The 20516-nt window shown below is 34.2% G+C and overlaps 1 protein-coding gene and 1 long non-coding RNA gene across 2 annotated transcripts; both read right to left on the bottom strand.

Annotated features, from left to right (window-relative positions):
• Window positions 1-6955: 6955 nt before the first annotated feature.
• Window positions 6956-8204, bottom strand: LOC148920328 (uncharacterized). Its single transcript, XR_016123614.1, has 3 exons — window positions 8090-8204; window positions 7702-7757; window positions 6956-7259 (listed from the first exon to the last, which is right to left on the bottom strand). It is a non-coding gene; the product is annotated as an uncharacterized LOC148920328 (long non-coding RNA).
• Window positions 8205-8252: 48 nt separating this feature from the next.
• On the bottom strand, window positions 8253-9770 carry LOC148920327 (uncharacterized). The gene is made up of 4 exons (XM_089047611.1): window positions 9579-9770; window positions 8939-9197; window positions 8786-8853; window positions 8253-8439 (listed from the first exon to the last, which is right to left on the bottom strand). The coding sequence occupies exons 1-4, from the start codon at window positions 9683-9685 to the stop codon at window positions 8253-8255; spliced, it is 621 nt and encodes a 206-aa protein (XP_088903737.1). The 5' UTR covers window positions 9686-9770.
• Window positions 9771-20516: the final 10746 nt, after the last annotated feature.

The raw sequence follows: 20516 nt of genomic DNA, 5'->3' as shown, positions 1-20516 counted from the left end.
GTCTTAATAATTCTGATGAGGAACACAATAAAAGATTTAAAATAAATAAATTAATTAAGGTGTTGTTAAACAAACTCTAAAATTAGTACACCCTATGATCTTCTAAGTACACCCTAATATTTAGATTAAAATACAAAATTAACTGAGTATACCCTATTTAACTACCAAAATTACCCATGGTATACACCCTAATATGTAGTGTTGTTATTCCCATGTACATCACAGGACATATTCTTCGACTAGCTCCAAATGGTAAAAACTCAAAATGCTGCCCTTTATAATCAATGGAGCTGCCATCGAACCTTTCTGGGATGAATTCTTCTGGGTCCTTCCAAGACTCAAGGTCTCGTGCAATTGCCTAGCCATTGACAAAGACAAGTGTTTTGGGGTCAATATCATAACCTTATATTTTGAAATGAGCCATGTTTTCTCTTGGAATAATAATTGGAGCTGGAGGATGCAATCTGGTATCTTTGACTATCATCTTGACGTATTGAAGCTCATTTGTATCTCGTTCACTGATATTTCCTTTGTTTCCAACGCATCTTCTAATTTCTTCTTGGGCTTTCTTCATCAGTTTCGGTTTCCTAGCTAGCTCTGCCATCGCCCACATCATTTTAGTTGTACTGGTATCTGTTCCACCTAAAAATAAATTATGATTGACGAAAGTACCATGAGATTTGTTTGCATCAATGGATGACTAAATAAAGATGACACAAATAATTGGAGTTAATACTAAGGTTTTTGGATGTAGGATTTTTCACTGACATTTGTGCACTTAATAAAATTACATTTGTTTCACAATTCAATCTTTCTGGTCATTTTATATTAGGGTAAAATAGTAATTTAATAAATAGTTTGGTGGTGTGGTAGGGTATACTTAGTTAATTTTAAGGTTCGTTTAACAACACCCAAAAATTAACATTGTGGGACTCTGTGTACACCACCTTTAACCAATGTCTAAAGAGAGTAGAAACATACACCACAAAAACTTCAAACCGAAGGATGGTTCACCTCGTCATTCGACTCAATATCTGATTCACGTGCCTTTTCTTGGAAAAAAAATGTCAATGCAATAGTCAAGCACTGTTTCTCCTTGTATCTCAATATTTCTAATGAGGAACACAATAAAAGAAAAAATTAATTAACATTGTGGAGCTCTATACACCATCATTAATCAATGTCCACAAAGAGTAGAAACACACATCATAAAAATTTCAACGAAAGGGATGCTAATCCTTGTTCTAAGAATCATTTCATTTGACTCTTCATCCACTTCACGTGCCTTTTCTTGGAAAAGTTTTCCCTGCAGAATGCAATAGAATTCATAAACTCATTTAAAAAGCAAAGGAAATACTAATAGGGTTTGATATCATGAGCAAGTGAGAACCTCATCAAATTCAATGTGGTGCGCGTTTCATTTTTGGTAGAGGGCTTTCATATTTCTCTGCCACTTGTGCTGATCCACTTTAACTAAGCCATGCCTCCTTGAAAAAGGAATCCGCTTCCCAAATTTTAGGTCTTCACCTCTAATCATGTACCCGTTAAAATCAGCAGGGTTTCTGTTAAATGAGCAGATTGAAGATTTGGAAATGTTTAGAGGCTTCATGGTCCCATTACCATTGTTAGCTTCCAATTTGTGTAGAATTGGATACATGTATATAATTCTGGTACATCATCAAAACCAAAGGGTTATCAAAACCCGAGGATTATATATCAAAACCATGAGCAAAATATACTAAACATGTTAAAATTCTAATAGGGCATTTAGATCTGCAAATCAAATAACATCGATTGAATAACCAAACCAGTTCTGGTTACCATAACGAATAAATTTCCTTCAAATTTAGTGGATGTTTTTACGGCATAGGATGATTTGTTAAAAAGAGACTTCAGATTCTAGGAGAAGAAAACTAAATCTAGAAAAATTTAATAATAAACGGGTGAAATTGGAACATATTTATCAAAAGGAGCTCCCAATTTTCCAGATCCGGATCTAAAGAATCATGATTATGAAACCCTAACCGCACAAGGTTATTGATGACATATATACATAATTAAAAATGGAACTGTACCTCTGGTAAATCAACGATGCGATTTTGAAGCCTGGATCAGACTCTACAGTTCTAGCATCACCTTCCTCTTCATCTTGGCCTTCAGAAAACTCAGATGCCTTCACCATTGATCTCTCTCTCTCTCTCTCTCTCTCTCTCTCTCACACACACACAGAGGAACCCCAAACCTAATAAAATATGAATTAGAACTGGAGACGGCAGAAGGGTTTTTTTGTTGACACATTCCAACTGACTGCTCTTTAGGTTATTTTTATAGATGAAATAAAACCATGGGCTGTTTTGTGTCTAGGAGGGTGGTTTGAAAATACATGGGCTTCTTACTCTTTTTAATTAGTAGGTGAAAAATACTATGGGATGTTTTCTGGCAGGTGAATTTTTTTGAACTACAGACCTCCTGGCTCCATCCTCGTGTCTTCATCTTTGTCTTTATACTTATAATGTGGTTCATTTATAAACAAATTAAAATTCCCTCAATTTTCAAAAATTTGTGTTTAGAAATGTTTGGAGTGGAACTGATAAACTATAGAATTTTAGAAATTTTGTTAACAATGGTTATACATAACTCGATAGTTTTCATGTTTTATTATAATGGTACGAAGAACTACAGAAACGATAACTGATGGTACGTAGTAACCATGCATGGAAGTAGTGGTGGTGGTGATAATGATTTGTAGCATTAATGACACTAGTCGATTATGGCATGCATTTAAACCCTAACTTTTCAAGTAACCAATAACAACCAAATATGCGCCAACGGGTTCATAGCCAGTGGTAAGAGTATTTACCTGCATGTTAGTGGTCTCAGGTTCAAACCCTAATAACCCCTCGCCATCCCCCATCCAAAACTTGGATTGAAAAAAAAATTAACAACCAAATACGCTAGAGTTACACTTAGGGTTTGTGTAGGGGGGATTTTGGGAGGGCTAAAAGTGCTTTTGGACAACCAGAAACACTTATAACCGTGTTTCATAGAACAATTTAGAAGCGCGCGCTAATGGATCATAAAAGCACTCTATGGAGAAGCACATTGTAGGCGCATTTTCAAGAAGCACTTGGATTTTCAGCTAAATTTTCGATGATCTTCTAATAAAGCTCGTATGAGAATAAGTTCTTTCTGTAGAAGCACTCCCAAATTGGTCCTTAGAAAATAAAACCTAACTTGTTATTTTCATGTTAAGTAACACCAGTCTGACTTTTTATTATAAAAATAAAATTTATTTCTAAATACAAGTAATAGTCTAAATTATTAATATACTCTAGGGGAATTCAAACTTGAATGCAAAGGGGCACTACCTTGGCACCTAACCCATGTCTGCAATACTGTATTGACAAAAAAAATTCTAGGAAAATCAACCGGAGACAACCCGAAGTATCATCTATAACAAAGATGGAACCTATGAAAATGAGTAGCTCCAAGAATCAAAGTGGGTGGCATACTATATAGTCTATGTCAACAACAAAGTTCTTAAAACGTTTAAGCATGCTGCATATATAATGCCAATCCTAGCAATGAAAATTAGAAAATGAATATTTGGATCATTATGTTGAATTCAAAACAAAATATTATACAAAGCCGTTGTAAATATTCTCTATATATTTATAATGAACTTCTTACAAAGAATGTATAATTATTACAAAAGTAAAATACATGAAGATAGATATTGACAACTAGCAGTAGTAAAATCAGCTAAAAGAATCGGGAAGGAAAAAGAGAACATGAATTGTGACCAAGAGAGAAGCTATTATAAGATATGTTATATACTTCTACGAAATTACAACCTAAGCATCTTATGTTTTTTTTAGAATCTTTCATATTGAGAGGATCAACAACATACTAAACTCACGCACACACTACACGAATGCTAGGACTAGAATCCAAAACCTTTACTGGAGGAGCAATTGCTCCAAACTACGCTAGTGGCCCTTTGCTCGATGCATACTATGTTTAAGGGTTGTGAAGATGGGCCATTTGAGCAAATTTATTGTTACATGTGTGGTTCAAATTCATAGTGCAACCAAAAATTTAAAATAAAGCATGGATTTGTCAATATGAGTTTGGAAGATGACAGTATACCCACCAAGATAAATTATTTTTTCTTATTCATGCTAACTTTTGTATTATATCTTAGGTAATTTCTTGTAATATTAGGTTTTCTAGTATAGTCCTATAATTACTCTCTGCAATAGTGAGATTAGGATTGTAACCCTACGTGTATATATATTCCTCATTGTGTGATGAATAACACACAACAATATTAGCCAAATAATATTAAATTCTTCATCTTGGCACGAGAGCCAGGTTCATAAACAAAAAAGGGAAAACCCTTAAGCGAATCCATCATGCCACTGTTGCACAACCCATTGCAATATTGATCCTGGCATTTGATTTGAACAATTGGAATTGCTAGTAACCTTCTCTCTAACCTTCTCTTTTGGACTTTCTCCCTTTTCCTCATGACATGTGTCATTTCCCTTACACTTAAAACATTGTCATCAATCATCACACAAGCTAATTTTTCTTTTCCAAATTAACCCTTATTAAATATATATATATATATATGTACATATTTTTTTTTTACAACAAGCCAATATTTTAACAACTTTCTTTCCACCTTATTAAAAAATTAAATAAGAAAAAAGACAGGTTTTTATATATAAAAAAAACTGTTTGATTTTTGGTTTTTCTAAAGAACACATATGTCGCGCTAATAAAACCTTCAGTCCTTGCATAGCTTTATTTCCACCATATAAAAAAATTAAATAAGAAAAAACGTAGGTTTTTTTTTATAAATATATATATATAAAAGTATACTTTTCGTTTTTCCAAAGGATACCGACTGTAATAATAAATTGTTGTCCTAGCATAGCATGGACTTCTTTTGTAACTAAGAAAAAAATTTATCATTGAATTAAAAATAAATAAATAAACCTTTTACAAAAATAAATAAATAAACTGGCGTTTTAAAAAATATATATATATTTTTAATAAGATGGTAAGAAAGTTGTTAAAAAAAAAAAAAAATTCAATACATTTAATAAGTATAAACTTGGAAAACAAAATTTAGCTTGTGTAATGAATTTACAACATTGTTTTAAGTGTATTGACATTGTTTTAAGCGTATAAAAAGTGACACATGTCATGAGTAAAAGGAAGAAGGTTAGAAAGAAGGTTGCTAGCATTTTTGAACAAAATGTAAGGAAAATGGGAATCACAAAATGTGACTATAAATGTATTGTGTTAAACATAACTATGACAGTATTATGTTCATGTAAGAGTAATATGGATTAGTACCATGACGGTGAAGATTGGCCATGGGATAATAACATTATATTGCTTGGCACCGTGTCCAAGCAAGTCAAACACTATTTCTCCTTGTGTCTTAAAATTTATGATGAGTACACCCTATGATCTAAATATACCCTAATATTTAGATCAAAACATAAAATTAACTAAGTATACCTTATTTAACTACCAAAAATACCCATGGTACGCCCTATTTTCTTCCATATCGATATCTTCCTCCTTTCATCCCATTAAGCAATTTCCAATCAAACCAGTAGAGAAGATTTGCAAGTCCAAGCTGTAGTGTTGTTATTCCCATGTACATCCGAGGACAAATTCTTCGACCAGCTCCAAATAGTAAAAACTCAAAATTCTGCCCTTTATAATCAATGGAACTGCCATCAAACCTTTCTGGGATAAATTCTTCTGAGTCCTTCCAAGACTCAAGGTCTCGTGCAATTGCCCAGCTATTTACAAAGACAAGTGTTTTTGGGTCAATATCAGAACCTTGGATTTTGAAATGAGACATGGTTTCTCTTGGAATAATCATTGGAGCTTGAGGATGCAATCGAGTCTCTTTGATTATCATCTTGACGTATTGAAGCTCATCTGTATCTCGTTCACTGATTTTTCCTTTGTGTTTCCAATGCATCTTCTAACTTCTTCTTGGGCTTTCTTCATCAGTTTCTGTTTCCTAGCTAATTCTGCCATCGCCCATGTCATTGTAGTTGCACTGGTATCTATTCCACCTAAAAATAAATTATGATTCACGAAAGTACCATGAGATTTGTATGCATCAATGAATTACTAAATAACGATAATCAAATAGTTGGGGTTAATACTAAGGATTTTGGATGTAGGATTTTTTGTTCACATTTCATTAGGGTTGAATATGGTGAGTAAAGTTTACATAATAAAATTACATTTGTTTCACAATTCAATATATATTTTTTGGTCATTTTATATTTTGAGTAAAATTGTAATTCAATAAATAGTTTGATGGTGTAGTAGGGTGTACTCAGTTAATTTTAAAGTTCATTTAACAACACCCTAAAATTAACATTGTGGGACTCCATGACTCACCTCGTCTTAAGAGTCATTTCATTTGAATCCTTAACTGCTTTACGTGCCTTTTCTTGGAAAAAAAAGTACATGCAATAGTCAAGCACTATTTCTCCTTGTGTCTCAACATTTCTAACGAGGAACACAATAAAAGAAAGAAATTAATTAACATTGTGGAACTCTATACACCACCATTAATCAATGTCCACAAAGAGTAGAAACACTCACCATAAAAATTTCAACGAAAAGGATGCTAACCTTATTCCTAGAATCATTTCATTTGACTCCTTATCTACTTCACTTGTCTTTTCTTGGAAAACATTTCCATGCAAGTTGAGCACTATTTCTCCTTGTGTCTCAACATTTCTGATCAAGAACACAATAAAATAGAAAAATTAACATTTTGAAAGTCTATACACCACCATTAATCAATGTCCCCAAAGAGTAGAAACACACACCATAAAAATTTCAACGAAAAGGATGCTAACCTTGTTCTAAGAATCATTTCATTTGACTCTTCATCCACTTCACGTGCCTTTTCTTGGAAAAAATTTCCCTGCAGAATACAATAGAATTCATAAACTCGTTTAAACAAGGAAAGGAAATACTAATAAGCGTAGATATCATGAGCAAGTGAGAACCTCCTCAAATTCAATGTGGTATATACGTTTCCTTTTTGGTAGAGGGCTTTCATATTTCTCTGCCACTTGTGCTGATCCACTTTAACTAAGCCATGCCTCCTTGAAAAAGGAATCCGCTTCCCAAATTTTTCTTCATCTCTAACCATGTACCCGATTCTTACTTCCAATTTGTGTAGCATTGGATACATATATATAATTCTGGTACATCATCAAAACCAGAAGATTATACATCAAAACCATGAGAAAATATACTCAGACTAGACAGTTTTGAAACAAAGAATTTCCGAACCATGAGCAAATATGCTAGACATGTTAAAATTGTAATAGGACTCTTAGATCTACAAATCAAATATCATCGATTGAATCACCAGACCAGTTCTGGTTACAATAACGAATAAATTTCCTTTAAATTTAATGCATGTTTTTATGGCATAGGATGATTTGTTAAAAAGAGACTTCAGATTCTAGAAGAAGAAAACTAAATCTATAAAAATTTAATAATAAAAGGGTGAAATTGTAAGATGTTTATCAAAAGGAGCTCCCAATTTTCCAGATCTGGATCTAAACAATCATGATTATGAAACCCTAAAAGCACAAGGTTACTGATAACATATATACATAATTAAAAATGGAGCTGTACCTCTGGTAATTCTGCCATCACCCATGTCATTGTAGTTGCACTAGTATCTATTCCACCTAAAAATAAATTATGATTCACGAAAATACCATGAGATTTGTATGCATCAATGAATTACTAAATAACGATGATCAAATAGTTGGAGTTAATACTAAGGATTTCGGATGTAGGATTTTTTGTTCACATTTCATTAGGGTTGGATATGGTGAGTAAAGTATACATAATAAAATTACATTTGTTTCACAATTCAATATATATTTTTTGGTCATTTTATATTTGGGTAAAATTGTAATTCAATAAATAGTTTGATGGTGTGGTAAGGGTACTCAGTTAATTTTAAGGTTCGTTTAACAACACCCTAAAATTAACAATGTGGGACTCCGTGACTCACCTCATCTTAAGAGTCATTTCATTTGAATATTCCTTATCTGCTTCACGTGCCTTTTCTTAGAAAAAAATGTCCATGCAATAGTCAAGCACTATTTCTCCTTGTGTCTCAACATTTCTAACGAGGAACACAATAAAAGAAAAAAATTAATTAACATTGTGGAACTCTATACACCACCATTAATCAATGTCCACAAAGAGGAGAAACGTACACACCATAAAAATTTCAACGAAAAGGATGCTAACCTTGTTCTAAGAATCATTTCATTTGACTCATTATCTACTTCACTTGCCTTTTCTTGGAAAACTTTTCCATGCAAGTTGAGCACTATTTCTCCTTGTGTCTCAACATTTCTGATCAAGAACACAATAAAATAGAAAAATTAACATTTTGAAAGTCTACACCACCATTAATAATGTCCCCAAAGAGTAGAAACACACACCATAAAAATTTCAACGAAAAGGATGCTAACCTTGTTCTAAGAATCATTTCATTTGACTCATTATCTACTTCACTTGTCTTTTCTTGGAAAACTTTTCCATGCAAGTTGAGCACTATTTCTCCTTGTGTCTCAACATTTCTGATCAAGAACACAATAAAATAGAAAAATTAACATTTTGAAAGTCTACACCACCATTAATAATGTCCCCAAAGAGTAGAAACACACACCATAAAAATTTCAACGAAGAGGATGCTAACCTTGTTCTAAGAATCATTTCATTTGACTCTTCATCCACTTCACGTGCCTTTTCTTGGAAAAAATTTCCCTGCAGAATACAATAGAATTCATAAACTCGTTTAAACAAGGAAAGGAAATACTAATAAGCGTAGATATCATGAGCAAGTGCGAACCTCCTCAAATTCAATGTGGTATACGTTTCCTTTTTGGTAAAGGGCTTTCATATTTCTCTGCCACTTGTGCTGATCCACTTTAACTAAGCCATGCCTCCTTGAAAAAGGAATCTGCTTCCCAAATTGTAGGTCTTCACCTCTAATCATGTACCCGTTTCCTACTCCCGGCATGTTAAAATCAGCAGGGTTTCTGTTAAGTGTGGTCCCATTACGATTGTTAGCTTCCAATTTGTGTAGCATTGGATACATATATATAATTCTGGTACATCATGAAAACTAAAGGGTTATCAAAACCATGAGCAAATATACTCAAACTATAGGGTTTTGAAACATGTTAAAATTCTAATAGGACTTTTAGATCTGCAAATCAAATAACATCGATTAAATCACCAAACCAGTTCTGGTTACAATAACGAATAAATTTCCTTTAAATTTAGTGGATGTTTTTACGGCATAGGATGATTTGTTAAAAGAGACTTCAGATTCTAGAAAAAGAAAACTAAATCTAGAAAAATTTAATAATAAACGAGTGAAATTGGAACATATTTATCAAAAGGTGCTCCCAATTTTCCAGATCTGGATCTAAACAATCATGATTGACACCCTAACAGCACAAGGTTATTTAAAAATAGAATTCTACCTCTGGTAAATCATCGATGCGATTTTGAAGCCTGGATCAGACTCTCCAGTTCTAGTATCATCTTTCTCTTCCTCTTGGCCTTCAGAAAACTCAGATGCCTTCACCATTTATCTCTCTCTCTCTCTCTCTCTCTCTCACAGAGGAACCCCCAAACCTAAGAAAATATGAATTAGAACTAGAGACGGCAGAAGGGTTTTTTTGCTGACACATACCACCTGACTGCTCTTTAGGTTATTTTTATAGATGAAATGAAACCATGGGCTGTTTTGTGTCTAGGATGGTGGTTTTGAAAATACCATGGGCTTTTTACTCTTTTTAGTCTGTTGAAAATGTCTTTGGCCGGTAAAAATATTTGAACTACAGGCCTCCTAACTCCATTCTCGTGTCTTCATCTTTATCTTTATACTTATAATCTGGTTCATTTATGAACAAATTAAAATTCCCTCAATTTCCGAAAATTTGTGTTTAGAAATGTTTGGAGTGGAACCGATAAACTACAGCTAGAATAGAAATGTTGTTAACAATGGTTATACATAATTCGATAGTTTTCATGTACTATATATTTTAACGGTACGTAGAACCACAAAAACAATAAAGGGTGGTACGTAGTAACCATGCATGAAAATGGTGGTGATGGCGGTAGTGATTTGTTGCACTAATGACACTAGTCAATTATGGAATGCATTTATACCCTAACTTTTTCAGGTAACCAATAACAACCAAATATGCACTAACAGGTTTTTAGCTTAGTGCTAAGAGGATTTGCTTGCATGTTAGTGGTCTCAGGTTCGAACCCTAATGAGGGGCGGACCCAGTAAATTTCATAATGGTGGGTTAAATTCTTTTTTATGGAGAATCCATTGTATTACATTATTTTTTTCTTCTTAAAAACAGGTTTACATGGTTAATTGGCTCTAGGCTATAGGTTTTCATTTTTTTTTATATGCAAATGAAATGAGTGGTTGCAACTATTCTTCAATTAAAAAAATTTAAATTTTATGGGAGTACAAATAGAAGTATAAAGTGCAGTCATATAGATCTACAATTGCACAATCACAAGCCAACCATTCAACAAAACCAAGAGTCAACTAGACTATATAGAAGCAGAGATCAAGTGAATAGATTAAACTAGAAAAAGGAAAAATCATCAATAAAATCCAAACCATAAAAAACTAACAATAACAATTGAAATTAGAAATTAAACAAAAAGTAAGATAGAAACTTACAAATATTAAAGAAACCATTGCATATAAGTTAATACATTTTTTAAGAGGAGGAGACCTACTACTTTTAAGCTCTCAAGTTCAAATATAAAGTTATAGCTTACATGGATAGGTAATAGAAAAACATGACGTTCGATGTGAGTGGGTGCCTCTAGAGATGAAATCTTATCGTTGGGATAGGCTAATGTCAACAAAGAGGGGTGCACTATTTTTAATTACACGACAAAAAAAAGGGTCATTACCGACCAATTTTTTCCGAGGGCCTCGAAATTCCCTTGGTAAAAGTGTTTTTTCCGACCAAAAAATGTTGTCTGTCAAAAATACATCATGGGGCTGAAATTTATTTCCGACAAAAGAATTACCCTCGGAAAAAGTCTCTAAGATCGTCAGAAATGTAATTTATTTGGCGGGAAAACTTTGCGCCAACTTTATTAACGACAAAAAATATTTTCGTAGGAAATAAGATGATTATTTCCGAGGGGCTACTCATTCCGTCGGAATTGTTTGATTATTTCCGAGGAGCTTCTCATTTCGTCGGAATTGTTTGACTATTTTTGGGGGGCTTCTCATTTCCATTGGATTTTGTCTATGAACAAAATTGAGTTTTTAGTATTTCTTTGTATTTTATAATTCAAAATTTCTAGCTTTAAGGTGAAGAGAATGTCACAAGGAGTTCCTAAGAATTTTTGTGTATTTTTCTGATTTTTAATTTATTTATTATGAATTATAGAAGTTAAATCTAAAAGAAATAATATGAAATAGAATGGATTGACACAAGTCATTCTCTTAAAGGCACTCCATCGGTGTTTTTGACAAGAGGCCTATAATATGTCTACACTTGTCATTTCTTTACTATTTATTGCTTTTATCTTAAACAATTCATTAAAATTAAATAAAAGGCATAAAGATGCACCGAAAATTGCTACAAACTCTTTATAAATTAGCCTTTGATTATGAAGATCTAAAATCATGATTCCACATGTTTGAGTTAATGAGAATCATTGGATCTAATAAATAAAAGTGTTATGAGATAGAATGTTTTGATTTGTATATGAACAAAGTTGAGTTTTCGTGCTCCATTATTGTTTGTGGTTGGTCAAACTCAAATACAACATTAATATATTAGAACATCATTAAATCAATGGTACCAAGCCAGAATCTTCCCCAATCTCCATGCAATCTAAGGTATTACCTCACCTTTATTTCTCAAGTTTTTGATCTTTATTCATTGGTTGTTTGTTTGCTAATTAATTGGCTCCAATTTTTAGTTCTACTGATTTGTGTTTTTTTTTTTTGGGGTTTGGTTGTACTTATTCGTGTTAGTGTTTGGAAAAAGAATTTCTAAATTTAACTAAGAGTGTTAAACGAGTGTTTGAGTTAAAAAGAATGTCTGGTTCCTCCATTGATTCCATATGTTTAAGTTAATCAAAATCATTGGATCTAATTAACAAGAGTGTTATATCATAGAATGTGTTGATTTGTCTATAAACAAAGTTGTGTTTTGTTATTACTTCGTATTTTTATAATTCAAAAATTAGATTTTTAGAGTTTTAAGGTGAAGAGGATGTCACAAGGAGACTTTTCAGTATATTTTTCTTATTTTAAAATTTATTTGTTATGAGGTTTGTTCGAGGAACACTAAATATCCTCGGTATTAAATTTTGTGCCTCTTTCCCCCAAATTTTTTTCGCGTACCGCCCAATTTTTCGCTTCAATCAAATATTGCGCCTAACACTGCAAAAAAAAAAAAAACTAAACTAAACTAAACACAAAACAAAACTCTAACTCGCTCTATCTCATCCTTTATGACCCAAACCTTCCCTTCCTCCCCATCTACAAACTCTCCAGTTCTCACTAATCTCACTTTGAGTTGAACCCACACCCACCATCGCTCCATTTTTGCCGTCGTTGCTCCAATCGAAGAAGCCATACGCTGTCGTCATCGTCGTCTCCTCTCAACATCTAGTTGCCGGCGCCTCTATCTCAATTTTAGGTAAGTTCCATCCCGTCTCATCTCATCTCGATTTGATACCCAGCCTCTGCCTCTAACTATCTCTCATCTCCATCCTCTTTCATCTCTCAATTGGTGTCACCGATTAAATCTTAGAGGCAAAGCAGTTCACTCTCTCTCTGGTAAGCGTCTCTTCCTTAGGATTTTTGGGCTTTCAGTTTTGAAATGAAATTGTGGGGTTTGAAGTGAATTGGTAAGCGTCCACTTTGTTGCTTTGAATTGAAATTAGGGCTTATAACTTACATTACAGTAAGTGCATACTTATAACAATTGCTGCTTCCATTTCTCACTTTCATAAATGCCAATGCAGACATCTATAGAGTAATATGGTTTGTTTATTTATTTATTTATTTATCATAATCAATCTCAATATTGTTGGAGCACAACATGCAGCACTTAACCAGAGCAAGCTAAAAAATTTGCAGGCTCTGTGATTACCATGTTATTTCTTCTTTGGTTCTTCCCTGTGTACTCGTTTATCATTATTTAATTAGTTGTGTTTGGCAGGAGTTTTTGGCCAGAGTTAGAGAGCTTTAGCGATAAAGGATTAGAGCTTCAGCGATATTGGTGAGAATTTTAATTTTTATTCTTTATCAAACATATAATTATTTTTTTTTCTTATATCAATAGAGTCATTTGGTTTTTGGGGCCATATCTCGAGATTATCAAAACAACCCTTTTGCTGGCATTAGCTGGGAAGTTGGACCCAACCTTGAAGGTCAGTCCTCAGCTTCACCGTGTGCTTTGAACCAATTTAATTATCATTAGCTTCACCTGTTATACTATAATATAAAAATATTTTCAAACAATTTTTCAATCTGGGTCTTTAATTAGACATGAGATCTGTTGAACAAGGTAGAGGAGAAATCACTTATAATGGATATATGCTGAATGAATTTGTGCCACAGAAGGCATCTGCATATATTATCCAAAATGATGTTCATATGGGAGAATTGACAGTCAAAGAAACTCTAGACTTTTCGGCAAGGTACCAAGGGGTTGGGACGTGATATGGTTAGTAACTGCAGCCAAACCAAAACAAATCATATCATAATCCATTATCAAAGTAACTCTCTTCATTTTAATGTAACTTTGGAAATGAATTTGGTAGCATTTTAACAAAAGTTATGCATGTGCCATAGAACTTTGTGGGCTTGCTAGAAGAGAAAAGGAGGCTGGGATATTTTCAGAGCCAGAAGTAGACATTTTCATGAAGGTATATATTTATGCGATTTCACTAAACCCCGCCTCAATGCATTGATTTTTTAAGCTTATATATCTGAATTTCTGGTTTTTTTTTTTTTTTTTCAGGCTACTTCAATGGGAGGAGTTGAGAGTAGTCTCATTACTTACTACACTCTCAGAGTAAGTAAATCCCATCTCAAAATGAAATCACTCTTCTTTCTAATTTGTCACCAACTTTACTCACTGCTGGTTAGCCTCTTTGATTTCCTTGCACTTTGACCTATAACAACCATTTTGTCTTTGAAAGTCTTTTTTATTCTTAGAAACCACTGAAATGCTTTAGTTTTTAAATGTGAGAAATGAAGAACCTTCCTATTAGTTTGCTGATGTAATGTCTTTACAGGTTTACTTGAGACCTGACATTGGAGTTCTTATGTTTATAATCTTAGTTTAATCTCAGTGGAGTTTTTAGTTTTGTCTGAGCTGGAGTTTGCATGTTCTCAATGTGTTTCTGTTGGAATTCCCCAGAGGGCAGGATCTTCATGAATATCAAAGTTATTGATAAAATTAAATGCTACTGGGGCATTCAGGAAGACTGCAAGTTGAGAGACTTAGTGATGACAGATGGTATGGGGTAATCAGTAATGTAACAATATGTTTCAGTTCAATATGAATCTAATATTTACTCTCAGGTTTTAGTCGCCTTGAGTTTGTATCTATTTTTTTGTTATTTCATTACTCTGTCATGTATTGTTTTCTTTCTTGATATATTTGATTTAACACATTGACTAAAAGTTTGTTTTGGTAACAAAACTAGCTCTGTTCTTGTTTTTGTAGGATTAACAATGTTATTGTTAATGGGAAGCAGAAGCAGCCCATCATTAGTGATGATTCCAATGAAGCTATGAAGCATGCTTTCGAACTCTTTAATGTTTGATTGGAAGTAGGCTTTGGGACTAGTGATATAGGACATAGCTTAGGATTGTAATGAATATTTGTAATTTATTACATTTGTCTTTTGTTAATGATAATATATACTATTTTTCGAACAACAATTTCTCAATTGAAATGTTATTCATAGTTTTGGACCAAATTTGTGTACGTTTAATGCAAATAAATGTAGTTGGAAAAACATTTTCGACAAACTTCCATGTCGAGAAACCACAATTCCAACGAATTATATTTATCACAAATAGTAATTGAGGGTCGGAAATACTATTTTCAACAAATAGTCATTGGTCGAAAAAATAGCATGGCAAAAACAAAAGATCTCGATCAAAAATTATTTCCGACAGGTGTGCAAGTATTTGCGACCGCATTTATGGTTGGAAGTGAATTTGTATGATTGTTTAGAAAATTTATTTCCAATAGAAATATAAGCAATATCAACGAAATATGGGTGTCGGAAATACATTATTTCCGAGAATGGTCGGAAAAGAAGTATTTGCAACCAGCGTTTTAGCGATGACTTTCGACGAAGTTTTGCCATCGAAAAAAGGTATTTCCGACGGCAAAAGGCTTTTTGCTATGAAAAAATGCCCTCACTAAAAGCATTCTGTTTTGTAGTGTTAACTTGGGTTTGACTTACAAAATTAACTCTAATTTTTTTTCATCTCCAAATTTAGCACTAGGCTGGAGCCTAGTCTAGCTCATACATAGATCCGTCCTTGACACCTTGCATCTCCCATCCAAAACTTTGACTAAAAAAAATTGACCAAGTACGCTAGAGTTACAAGTAGGGTTTGTATGGGAGTACTTCTGAGAGGGCTAAAAGCGTTTTCTAACAACCAAAAACACTTATAACTGTGTTTGATAGAACAATTTAAAAGCACAAATGGATCATAAAATAATTTTATAGAGAAGCATCTGGTAGGCGTATTTTCAGGAAGCATTTGGATTTTTAGCTAAAATTTTCGATGATCTTCTAATAAAAGAGCGTATGAGAATAAGTTATCTATGTAGAAGCACTCCCAAATCGGTACTCAGAAAATAAAACCTAACTTGTTGTTTTCATGTTAAGTAACACTAGTCTTACTCTTTTTATATTAAAAAAAATTATTTCTAAATACTAGTAATAGTCTAAATTATTAATCTGCTTGTAATGACCTGGTCCTAAATAAATGGGTAAGTATTAATTTATTCAGATAAAAGATCATTTTACCAATATAATATTTTATTAGGTTTAAAGTTGATTTTTTGACTGAGAAGGAATTTTGGAATTTCGACTGTGTTGTTGCGTAGAGCACGGCAAGATGAGTCCGTAGACACGTAATGGGCTCGAATCGGAATTGAAACGAAGAAGTTACGAGCAAAACATCACCAATGGCACAACCGTAATTAGTTTGAAAACGAGTTGGATAAAAATCTGATTTTCCTTCTCTCTCTCATTCTCTCTCTCCTCTAACTGGTTCGCTCGACACCCCGGTATTGTTCACCGACGGCCATTTTTGGTCACCGCCACGACACGAGCACCACCGCCACTGACCGTCGGGTTCGAACCGCCGCCACCCAAGCCTTTCCGACCATCCCGACGTCACCACCGCGAATCCGCCGAAAAGTAGTGAGAAGTCGTCGATTTTGATTGTTTTTCACCGGCTTCGTTCTCCGTCATCCGCCACCGTTTTGAACCAGTGAGGTATGCTTTCTACCTATTTTTCACGATCTAGCTGATGGTTGGGTAGGATTACATCAATTTTGAGCGTAGATAGCTTGATTTTCGAATTGGATTTTGGCCAATTTTGGGATCGTAATTCCGTCCACTTCCGGTCAGTTTTTGGGGTAGGTCCAAGAACAAAAGTGGTTCCAAATAGGGTGTTTTACCTAGGGTAGGAAGCCGGGTTTCCAATTTTGAAGATTTCCGGTTGTCGAAATTTGATCAAGCCACCCACGCTCTACCGGCACGTGTGGCGGCTCGTGGGCCATTTGCTGGTAGGTCTTTGAGTCCTAAAATTATCCTCATGTAGTCACGAGCACGACGGTATGCTCGGATATGAATTCAGATATCATGTGATTGCCGATCGGATATCGCATATTATGCGTTATCCCGGTTTGATAGGTTTGAACCGTTGGATCGTCGTGAAGTTGATATATGATAATCTAGACATACTTAGGATCATGTAGGATTCGATGGATCGTAAAACGGAGTCCCGGATACTCCGAAAATGCCAACTCTAGGGCTAGGTTTACAGTAACGTACGATCGTGAGCGAGCCGGATGACCAAACTTGCAGGACGTGTATTCTAAACCTTGTAGAGCCTATAGGAACTTTCGGATATGAATTTAGACGTTGTGGGCCCCTTGGGCCCGTTTGACCAAGTTTGGGTAGTTTGACCCTTGGTTGACCGTGAGTCTTCCGAGGTAGTTTTACCTTCCTAGGAGGATTATGATGACCCTAGTGACATGTCTTGAGCATTGTTGAGTTATGTTGATTATGTGGGAATAGGATATTAATTTATTGTTTTAAATTAGGGGATTATCGGATGTTATATTGTGGTTAAGGTTTATGCTATTTTGAAAATTATTATATATATATATTATAAAAATATAAAGATATTTGATTACATGTAAGTACCATCCTGTGACTGTGAGGTTTCACGTGGCGTAGGATTTTCCGGCATTGAGACATACCCCATACATGGCGTTGGATGTTCCGGAGTATGGGGAGATTATGTAATATGAGATGATAGGTCACACATGGCGTAGGATTTTCCAGCGTATTGAAAGACCTCACACATGGCGTTGGATGTTTCGGCGTATGAGGAGATTATGTGATTGTTAGATCCCACGTGGCGTAGGATTTTCCGGCGTGAGCACTACACGTGGCGTTGGATGTTCTGGCGTATGGGGAGATTATGTAATATGAGATGATAGGTCACACGTGGACGTAGGATTTTACGGCGTGTTGACAGACCCCATACATGGCATTAGATGTACCGGCGTATGGAGAGATTATGTGATTATTAGGTCTCGCACATGTCATGGGATTCTTTCGGCGTGTGATATATGCCCCATATGTGGTGTTGGATTTTCCGGCATATGGGGAGATTATGTGATTAACAGAGAGATGAATAAAGGTATTGTATATGGTTGGAATCGGATTTAGAAGAAGAACTGTGTGTGGCTTGATCCCTCAAGAAGGGTACGTAGGCAGCCTAGGGTAGTGCCTAAGTGCAGCCACGTACTAAATTTTACTTATGTGTTGTGATTGTGGTCCAGTTGGGTTTGAAAGCCATTTTGGATTGTTGTACGCTTCGGGCTGAGGCCTTAAACTAATTGTGTTGGTGTTAGGATGTTAGACGTCCCATGTTGGAAATTTGGAATGTTAATTTATGTTATTTGTCGTGGGCATCCTTAAATGAGTTTGAGTTTATTTTATCTACATTGTTTAATGTGTTATTTTGAGTTAAGAACATTGCTGAAGGTTCTGTTTCCATTTATGTGAAGGCCGGAGGCCGTTATGTGAATTGCATGTTATTACATTGTGCATGCTGCCAATTGTGGATATTAAATTGTGCAACCTTGGCTAGCAGATTTGGGTGCCAGTGCCCATGTTACCCTTGATTTGGGCTAGCTTACCAATCATCGTGATTATCACGGAGGAGAACATGTTAACGGCGTTCTTGGAGGAACAGGTTTGGAAATAGCCAAAGTAGGCACTTCTTTTGTTCGTACACCTGATTTTACCTCTACCTTACCTAACACTCTTTTTTATCCTTATGCCTCTTCTAATATTTTGTCTATTAATCAGTTTTGTGTTTATCATAATTGTTATTTCACTTTTTATCCCAAATGGTTTCGTGTGCAGGATTTAGACACTGGGAAGATTCTTTTTCAGGGGCCGAGAAGAATGGCCTCTATTTGTTCCCCATTAGTTCATCAACCCACAACTCTAGTGCTCTAGTTGTCTTTCTTGGTGTTCGTGTTTAATAGTGCTCTTTGGCAACACAACTTGGTCATCCCTCATTGTTTATTCAACATTTGGTGTCACAAAATAAATTGCCACTCACTAACAAAGTTAATTCTTAGTTGTGTCATTCGTGTCCTTCAAGAAAAAGTCATAAATTTCCATTTAAATTGTCTTCTTCAGAGACTTCTGGTTCTTTAGACCTTGTACACTCACTACTACAATTTACACTTTGCGCGACGAAGAGAATTTCGTCGCGCAAAATACATTGTAGTCGCACAAATTTTAGCGCGACGAAACTTCGTCTCGCAGATTCCATCGCGCAAAGATCGTGAAGAAAGACTTTGCGCGACGAACTTGTTTCATCTCGTCGCGCTAAGAGACTTTGTGACGATTTAAAATATTTGTCGCGCAAAGTTTTGCGCAAAAAAATTATAAAAAATTTTAAAAAAAATATTTTGGTTTTTGACTTTTTGTTTTATTATTTTGGTTTTATATTAATGTAATTATATTAATTATTTCGAATTTTTGTGTAACAAAATATTAATTTAATTATATTAATTATTTGCCTGACGAAATACTTTGGTTTTTGACTTTTTGTTTTATTATTTCTTTAATATTAATTTAATTATATTAATTATTTCAAATTTTTACTTTTTCAATTTAATTTAATTGTATGATTTTTTTCATTACTTTAATTTAAATTGATATTTATTTAATTATATTGATTTATTCAAATTTTTACTTTTTAAATTTAATTTAATTACTTTAATTTAAATTGACATATTCAAAATAAAATTACATATGAAAAATAGTGATCAAATTATCCAATAAATATATATATATATATAATATTCAAAATGTACACATAAATTAACAAAGTACAATAAATAAATAAAAGGGATAATCTCCCCTAAAATTGTTATACAACAAATCCAATCCAAACTCCAATCCCTCCCCTTTACTCAACCCCAAACCCCACACAAACTCAAAACTAACTCCAATAACACATATTAATGAAAAAAAATTTAAAATTTGGAGAGAATCTACCTTTTGGCAAGATTGAGAGTGAGTGAGAATGAGAGAGAGAATTGAGTGTGAGATTGAGTGTGAGAGAATTAGAGAAGATAGTGATAGAGAGATGAGAAAGTGAGTGAGAGTGAGAGATAGTGAAAAGAGAGATGAGAGAGTGAGTGAGAGTGAGAGATAGTGAAGAGAGAGATGATGAGAGATTAAGTAAGAGGAGTGAGTGTGAGAGAAATAGTGGGATTTGGGGAGAGGGAAAGAGAGAGGAGAGGTAAGAGTAGAGAAAGACATTGAGAAAATAGTGGAGTTATTTTCATTTTAAAAACGGTATCACTTGCGCGACGAACGATGTTGTTGGTTGCGCAAAATTTTGAGCGACGAAAAAATTAGAGTATTGGTCACACAAAGTTTTGCGCGAAAAAAATTGGTCGCACAAAGTTTTGTGCGACGAATACTAGAATATTGGTCGCAAAGTCAAAAAAAATCCACGTCCCATTTTTGGTACCTACAAATTTTGAAATTTTTGCGATAAAAATACATATTGGTCGCAAAGTCTAAAAAATTATATAAAAAATTCTCGCGTCCATTTT

Source organism: Prunus mume, linkage group LG2 (genome assembly GCF_029339155.1).
Source record: "Prunus mume cultivar Tortuosa linkage group LG2, ASM2933915v1, whole genome shotgun sequence".
Taxonomy (NCBI): Eukaryota; Viridiplantae; Streptophyta; class Magnoliopsida; order Rosales; family Rosaceae; genus Prunus; species Prunus mume.
Note: the sequence above shows the minus strand (reverse complement) of the source record. Positions and strands in the feature narration are given on the sequence as shown.